General features: G+C 47.4%; 1 protein-coding gene across 2 annotated transcripts in view; it reads right to left on the bottom strand.

Annotated features, from left to right (window-relative positions):
• DOP1B (DOP1 leucine zipper like protein B) overlaps positions 1-8,860 on the bottom strand; it is a 107,956-nt gene that overhangs the window by 31,789 nt on the left and 67,307 nt on the right. For both annotated transcript variants that reach the window (XM_017526059.2, XM_037737659.1), the window contains 3 exons: positions 5,085-5,237; positions 3,800-3,900; positions 2,204-2,394 (listed from right to left, as the gene is read on the bottom strand). In XM_017526059.2, the coding sequence (XP_017381548.2) occupies positions 2,204-2,394; positions 3,800-3,900; positions 5,085-5,237 (445 nt within the window). The remainder of the gene's footprint in view (positions 1-2,203; positions 2,395-3,799; positions 3,901-5,084; positions 5,238-8,860) is intronic.

The raw sequence follows: 8,860 nt of genomic DNA, 5'->3' as shown, positions 1-8,860 counted from the left end.
AAAAATCAGCCAGGCATGGTGGTGTATGCCTATAGTCTCAGCTACTCAGCAGGCTGAGGCAGGAGAATCACTTGAACCCGGGAGGTGGAGGTTGCAGTGAGCTAGATCGCACCACTGCCCTCTAGCCTGGGTGATAGAGCGAGACTCTGTCTCAAGAAAAAGAAAAAACATTGAGATAAATACAGGATATTTATAACCCAGCAAGCTAAACAAGCTCACGCAAAGCTTGCAAACCATCCCTTAGAAAACTGTAATGTCATTAAATACAGCCATTGTAGGAAGTAATGTTAGTTCATAAAGTGCATTAGGTATTAATCATTGAAGTTTAATTGACTCATCAGGCTTATTTAGTTTTTCTTTTCTTTCTGAATTTCTACCTATATTCTTTTATATTTGTGTTAAAGATGCCTCTGGAAGTTCTTTGAACTAAAAGGTTTATTTATTCTTCATTTCTGATAATCTAATTAACAGGGTTTTATAGTCTAAATCATAGAGTATAGACAGAAAATAAACCACTTACCTTGTAGTTGAAGGTTCACAAAAAAAAAGCTGTTTTATTTATTCATTTGTTTGCGACAGAGTCTTGCTCTGTCACCCAGGCTGTAGTGCAGAGTGTCACAATCTCAGCTCACTGCAATCTCCACCCGGTTCAAGCAATTGAACCTCAAGTGATTGGACCTCAAGTGATCCACCTGCCTTGGCCTCCCAAAGTGCTGGGATTACAGGCGTGAGCCACCATGCACAGTCAAAAATTATTTTCATAGGTAAAATACAACTGACCACTTTACACGCACATTTTGACATTTTTGGTCACTCATACTTGGAGGCCACCTCAACTCTCCCACCCCAGCTGAAGGCAGATGATCTGGATAGAAGTGCTGCTAGTCCTGCAAACCCAAACTGAACAGCTGTGCCAGACATCCCACCTCAGTTCTTTTCTTTGAAGTGAAGGTGTCAGCTTGGGAAACAGCTTTCTTCTCTCCTTTACCTGAGACGCACTTGAATTGTTTTCTCTAGTGACAGAATCAAGAATCAGCTCTTTCTCTTGGAACATAGGTTACTACAGTTTTAAAAATTTTAACAAATAATAATTGTATACAGTTATGGGATACAATGCAATGTTTCAGTATATATACACTTCATAGAATAATTAGCTCAATCTAATTAACACAGCCCTCACCTCACTTATCATTTTGTTGTGGTGAGAACATTTAAAATCTACTCTTAGGCTGGGCTCGGTGGCTCATGCCTGTAATCCCAGAACTTTAGGAGGCCGAGGCGGGTGGATCACTTGAAGTCAGGGGTTTGAGACTGGCCTGGCCAACATGGTAACACTTGTCTCTACTAAAAATGCAAAAAATGAGCTGGACATGGTGGTGGGTACCTGTAATACCAGGTACCCGGGAGGCTGAGGCAGGAGAATTGCTTGAACCTGGGAGGCAGAGGTTGCAGTGAGCCGAGATCGTGCCATTGCTCTCCAGTCTGGGAGACAGAGTGAAACTCCATCTCAATCAAGCAATGCAATCAATCAATCAATCAATCAATAGTAGAATGGTGGTTACCAGAGGTTGGTGGGGAGAGGAGATGTTGGTTAAAGGGTAGGAAAGTTCAGTTCCACAGGAGGAATACATGTTAGTGTCTACTGCAGAGCATGGTAACCATATTGAATCATTTTCCTTTTTTTTCTTCTTTGAGACAGAGTTTTACTCTTCTGCCCAGGCTGGAGTGCAATGGTGCAGTCTCAGCTCACTGCAATTTCCGCCTCCCAGGTTCAAGGGATTCTCCTGCTTCAACCTTCCAAGTATCTGGGATTATAAGTGCCCACCAGCTAATTTTTGTATTTTTAGTAGAGATGGGGTTTCATCATGTTGGCCAGGCTGGTCTTGAACTCCTGACTTCAAGTGATCCACCAGCCTCAGACTCCCAAAGTCCTGGGATTACAGGCTTGAGCCACCACGCCTGGCCAATTTTCCTTTTTTAATAACAAAATAATCTTTTTTCAGTGAAAACAGTGAACCCACTCCCTAATAGTTCTAAGTGTTAGATCACTGGGTCCTTAAATGTCGACGTCCTCACAATTTGCAAAGTACCATTTGCATCGAACAAAACACCTAGTGGGCCTCAGTCTCTCAATTATCACGGCTGAGGTCCAGTCCTCCACCCATTCCTCCCTCACCCCTGGGTCTAAGTGCAGGCTGCTCACCGGCCGAGTTCTCCTGCTTGATGCAGTGGATGGAGGTTCTCTGGGTTTTTGGCTGCAGCAGGAGTAGGAGCACGGGTTCAAGGATGCGAGCCACGTCCCCGAGGGAGAGCGCACGTACCAGCCAGCCCTGGGCTGCTGCACTGATGGCGCCGTCTGTGCAGGCCAGGCTGTCCAGCACGACGAACAAGGACCTGCGGTGGGAAGCATGCTAGTGGGTCTGTGCACAGCCACCCCTGTGCACCAGCCACCGTGGCAGACACTGGGCATAGGGTGTCACACAACACAGCTACCCTAAGAGCTCTACCCAAATGGGGCTTCCAGACCTAAGTGGATGAGGACAAGGGGGACTCAACTTTGGTTTCACGTTGGAATCACTAGCGGGAGCATTTAAAATCCCGATGCTCAGGCCTCACCCCAAATGGGTTATATTTGACTCTGGGCATGGGCCCCGGCATCAGGATCAGCTGATGTCTCTAAGGCCAAGTGCCTGACCTCGCACCTAGACTTTCAGAGGCACCTGGGAAAAACAATGTGGAGTAGAATGTGCTGCAATCAAGTTCACTTTTTTTTTTTTTTTTTTTTTTTTTTTTTTTTATTTTTTTTTTTTTTTGGAGACAGTCTTCTTGCTCTGTTGCCAGGCTGGAGTGTAGTGGTGCGATCTCAGATCACTGTAACCTCCGTCCGCCTCCTGGGTTCAAGCGATTCCCCTGCCTCAGCCTCTCAAGTAGCTGGGACTATAGGCATGTGCTACCACACCAAACTAATTTTTGTATTTTTAGTAGAGACGGAGTTTCATGATGTTGGCAAGGATGGTCTTAATCTCCTGACCTTGTGATCCACCTGCCTTGTTCTCCCAAGGTCCTGGTATTAACAGGCGTGAGTCGCCGCGCCCGGCCTCAAGATCACCTCTTAAGCATGCAGTCAGCAATGGGACAAGCACACCCACCCAGTGTAGTCATTGCCCCAAAGGAGGGCTAGGCCATCTGCCCTCCCTGCAAAGTCCCCTTGTCAGGGCATGTTGTAAAAGCTGGACAGGTGACTTTGGGGCACATCAGGCTTCCTCACATCCCAACCAAATTAAGACAATTCCTAACATGTATTCACATGTGTCTGGCCTAAGTTCACTTAGGGGTTTATGGGAACCACTGACTGTGCTCTGGAGGGGTCATGTGCAGGGGTCAGGTTTTCTTTTCTTGAGATGGAGTTTTGCTCTTGTTGCCCAGGCTGGAGTGCAATGGTGCAGTCTCAGCTCACTGCAATCTCCGCCTCTCAGGTTCAAGCGATTCTCCTGTCTCAGCCTCCCAAGTAGCTGCGATTACAGGCGTGTGCCACCATGCCTGGTTAATTTCTGTATTTTTAGTAGAGACGGGGTTTCACCATGTTGGTTAGGCTGGTCACGAAATCCTGACCTCAAGTGATCCGCCCACCATGGCCTCCCAAAGTGCTAGGATTACAGGCATGAGCCACCGTGCCCAGCCATAGGGGTCATGTTTTCAACTGCATGCACCTGTCCCTCCCCAGCCCCATACATTGGGCAGGAACCTCTGTGAAGTTTCCTTGTGAGTTAATGGTAGACCATAATGAAGCCCGCCTCACCTGTCAAAGGAGCGATTGTGCGATGTTACTCGACTGCCTTGGATCTCTCTTGTCAGGTGCCAGATCACGGAAAATCTAAACAGAGCTTCCAGCCTTGTTCCCTTGATTAGGAAATAAATGGGAGTGAGGAACTTGGTTTTGTAACTGACCGCTGTCTTCAATCACCATAAACCCCATTTAAACAACAGATGAAAAACTTGAGCAGAACTGACAGTGACCACAGTGAAGATGTTGCGTTCTCCTTTGGCTGATTCAGCCAGAGGAAAAGCAGAACCTGCGTTCAGGCCCTCTGACTGTTCACTTTAACACAGCGGCACATTCCGAACTCAGCATGAGAGTCCAGGGTCTCCCCTGTGGTCTGCAGTCAACGGAAAACACAAAGGAGCATGACTTCCTTGCAAGTTTCAGGGCCGAGTGTCTTAAAGAACGAAGACACAGAATAGACTGCAGAGGAGACCCAGGACAATAAATCCTCAATGAAATATTTTTAAAAATCAGTTGTTTATTATTATTATTTGTTTTTGAGACAGGAGTCTCGCTCTGTTGCCCAGGCTGGAGTGCAGTGGCATGATCTCGGCTCACTGCAACCTCCACCTCCCAGGCTCAAGTGATCCTCTTGCCTCAGCCTCCCCTGTAGCTGGGATTACAGGCATGTGCCACTATGCCCAATTAATTTTTGTATTTTTAGTAGAGAAGGGGTTTCACCATGTTGGCCAGGCTGATCTTGAACTCCTGACCTCAGGTGATCCACCCGCCTCAGCTTCCCAAAGTGCTGGGATTACAGGCGTGAGCCACCGCACTGGCCTTATTACTTTTTTGGTAGACATGGATCTCATTATGTTTCCCAGGCTGGTCTTTAACTCCTTGCCTCAATTTCTCCCACCTCAGCCTCCCAAAATGCTGGGATTACAGGTGTGAGCCACCATGCCCCTCTTCAGTAAGTTCATAAAGAGATAATCAATTCCCTGCAACTGCCTATTTTGCCAGCACCTGCAGAAGCCCTGCAAGTCCTTCCAGCAAGTCTGGGCGGATTTCCCTAGTGAGCCCTGATACAGTCACAGACCGCACTGCCAGGGCTGGAAAAAGAATGGCTTACGCTTGCAGTGTTCTTCCAGTCCGGAAATCCTGGAACACATCTGCCTATTTCATTAACCATGATGTTGCTTCAGCCCCAGAAAGACTTCCACTGGATGGATGTAAGTCGGCCTTGGGCAGGTACAGCTGTGGGCCAGGCCTGCAGTAGGGGGCGGGGCGCTGTAGGATGGTGACGGCCAGAACGGCTCACCTTGTCAGGGTCCAGGAGGGCATGGCAGATGATGTCCTCGCAGATGTTGGGCGTCGGGGCCAGGCAGTGCAGCCGGTAGAACAGTTCTACGGAGGTGACGTGATGCTCCCTGGTCTCTTTGTTCAGCTGATTCCAAAGCACACGAGCCACCCTCTGGGACAAGGAAAAGGCAGGCGGGGACCATTTCAACACAGACAGCATCTGCTCACATCCTCCTCACTCCGTCAGTCCCAGCCCCAACATACATTTGCCATCGGAGAATCCTCCATGTCCAGAGACATAGCACCAACAAATAAATCAAAGCAAGAAACCCACCAAAGGCCAGGCACCGTGGTTCATGCCTGTAATCCCAGACCTTTAGGAGGCTGAGGCGGGTAGATCATGAGGTCAGGAGTTTGAGATCAGCCTGGCCAAGATGGTGAAATCCCGTCTCTACTAAAAATAAAAAAATTAGCCGGGTGTGGCAGCTGGTGCCTGTAATCCCAGCTACTTGTGAGGGTGAGGCAGGAGAATTGCTTGAACCCAGGAGGCGGAGGTTGCAGTGAGCTGAGATCCCAAGATCACCCCACTGCACTCCAGCCTGGGCAACAGAGTGAGACACTGTCTCAAAACAAAAAGAAAAAAAGGAAAAGAAACCCACCAACGACGTCATCCAGGCAGCAGGCAACGTTACAGGAGGTCAAATCTGGAGGTTTCTGGCCAGCTAAGAACACTGCAGCTCTTGCCTACACCTCAACATTACTTTCTGAAAGGGAATTAACTGGAAGCTGGACCAGAGGGGCTGAGGCATTCTTTCAACAGCGAAGCACCCAGCCTCGCCCTGTGCAGGCGCTGGGGAATCCACAGAGGCGCCCTCTCGGGAGTTTGGTGAATTTGCAGTGGTTGTCAAGACCACCCATTCTGGAGTTCAGTTCCACAGCACTTGGTCACCACTGGGGCTTGCTCAAATTGGTTACCACGCAGAACGGATGAAGAGCCAGGCCCGCCAGCTTTAACTCCACTAACTTGACTGTTCTGTTCTCTGTACGCAACGCTGTGGCTCACTTTCAGGACTCTAATTGACCCCAAATCCAGTCCTCCATCTTCCCAGCCCTGAACACAGCTCATTAAACATACGGGGTCTGCAAAGGGCTACAGCCCTTCCCAAGTGACAGGGAGCAGGAGCCAGTGTGCCTGCCCCAAAAAGGGTGAGACCCAGAAGGAGGGCTGGTCCCCACTTCTGCGAAGGGGAATTTCTAAAGGCATTCTTATACTTCACAGACTATATTAAGTTTATATCTCATAGAGGAGTATTTTAGGCATAACTTAGATCAAATAACTGTTTTTTGGCCCATTTCTTTTCTTTTTTTTTTAAACGCACTCTTGCTCTGTCACCCAGGCTGGAGTGCAGTGAGTGGCACGAACTCGGCTCACCACAACCTCCATCCCCTGGGTTCAAGCAATTCTCCTGCCTCGGCCTGTGAGTAGCTGGGATTACAGGCACGCACCACCACACTTGACTAATTTTTGTATTTTTAGTAGAGACGGGGTTTTACCATGTTGGTCAGGCTAGTCTCGAACTCCTGACCTCATGATCCGCCTGCCTTAGTCTCCCAAAGTGCTGGGATTATAGGTGTGAGCCACAGTGCCTGGCATGGCCCATTTATTTCTACTCATCAAAACTGTCTTTCTGTGCACAGATCAAGTTAACTATTGAATGGTTCAAACTCCTAACCATTATTTTGTTAATTTTTCTCTAAGGGAAAGTGATTTCCAATAATCACATAACAAACGAATTCTGATATAAAACTTTTTGACTAAGTAGACCCCAACTTCCTCGCTGTCATTATCAAATATATGTGCAAGAGATTCCCCTTCTGGAAGGTTTAAAAACACTTTCTTGCAGAGTTTTTGAGTTGATGCTAATCACAAAAACTATAGTTACTCCCTCATATACATTTTTTTGAGACAGGGTCTCACTATGTACCCCAGTCTGGAGTGCAGTGGCACGATGTCAACTTATTGCAACCTCTGCCACCTGGGCTCAAGTGATCCTCCCACCTTAGCCTCCCAAGTAGTTGGGGCTACTGGTGTGTACCACCACGCCAGGTTAATTTTTGTATTTTTCTGTAGAGATGGGGTTTTGCCATGTTGGCCAGGCTGGTCTCAAACTCCTGAGCTCAAGCAATCAGCCCTCAGCCTCCTAAAGTGCTGGGATTACAGGTGTGAGCCACTGCACCCGGCCTTCCTTCACATGTTTAAACCTTACTCTACTGCTCTGTTCTGGGTGTTGTCTTAGTTATCTGAAATCTGCCATCACTACCCGATAAGAAGGGTCAGGGCACTCTTGGGCTATCTGACCTTTTCCTGTTGTACTGTGGGAAGCAGGAATTCTGGTATGTAAGCTGTTTCACAGGATTAAAAAAAGGCTGAAGGATCAGAAAACAGCCTTGTCTGGAGTCTGGGAAGTGGGGGCACATCCTGGCTATGGGTGAGGTTGCTGTGTCTCTAGTTCCAGCATCTGCAACAGGGACAGGCACTGGCCGGCACTGTCCCCAGCTCTCGAGAACTGTGTAATACATAAAAGTATGCTCCAAGGAATAAATCCTGGCACTCTATTGCACAGTAGCATGGCTACTGCTAACAGTAATGCATTGTATATTTCAGATTGCTAGAAGAGAAGGTTTTTGAATGTTTTCACAACAAAGAAATGATAAATGCCTAAGGTGATGGGTACGCTAATTACCATGATTTGATCATTACACAATGTATAAATGTGTCAGAATATCAAATTGTATCCATAAATATATACAATTATTACATGTCAATAAAAAAAAGTATGCCGGGTGAAGTGGCTCACGCCTGTAATCCCAGCACTTTGGGAGGCTGAGGAGGGAGGATCACTTGAGTTCAGGAGTTCGAGAGCAGCCTGGCCAACATGGTGAAACCCTGTCTCTACTAAAAATACAAAAATTAGCCGGGCGTGATGGTGTGCACCTGTAGTCCCAGCTACTCGGGAGGCTGAGGTGGGAGAATCGCTTGAACTCAAGAGGCGGAGGCTGCAGTGGGCCAAGATCATGCCATACATGACACCCCAGCCTGGGAAACAGAGCAAGATTCCGTCTCAAACAAACAAAAAAAAAGTATGCCAAGCAAGTGGTAGGTACTACATGAAAACGAAAGAAAAAACCAAGGCTTCAGAAAGAACTTGGAAAAGTTTCTCTCACTTTCCTAAAATAAAAAAGAAGATAGTTAGTACTGTCACTTCTATTCTATGAGTATCTTTTCCAAAGATTCGTGGTCTCAATTCTTTCTTCTTTTTTCTTCCCTGTGCCTATACACAGTGTAAATATGCCAAATTTTCTGATCTCTGATCTCTGTAGGGCCAAGATGACACTTGCCTAATCGCTGCTGCTTATAGTGGTTCCAGTCCTAGTTTTAAGTTCTATCAATTCAAGATCTAATGTGACTCAACTCTAGCAGGAAGGGAAACATGGCACAAAAGACAATGAGCAGCTGGGTGCGGTGGCTCATGCCTGTAATCCCAGCACTGTGGGAGGCCGAGGCAGGTGAATCACCTGAGGTCAGGAGTTTGAGACCAGCCTGGCCAATGTGGTGAAACCCCACTCTATTACAATTAAAAAATTAGCCAGGTGTGGTGGCATGCATTTGTAGTCCCACCTACTCAGGAGGCTGAGGCAGGAGAATCACTTGAACCTAGGAGATGGAGGTTGCAGTGAGCCGAGATCGTGCCACTGTACTCCTGCCTGGGCAACAGAGCGGGACTCTGTCTCAAA

Source organism: Cebus imitator, unplaced genomic scaffold, assembly GCF_001604975.1.
Source record: "Cebus imitator isolate Cc_AM_T3 unplaced genomic scaffold, Cebus_imitator-1.0 Scaffold41, whole genome shotgun sequence".
NCBI lineage: Eukaryota > Metazoa > Chordata > Mammalia > Primates > Cebidae > Cebus > Cebus imitator.
The sequence above is the reverse complement of the archived record's forward strand: the minus strand, read 5'-3'. Positions and strand labels throughout refer to the sequence as shown.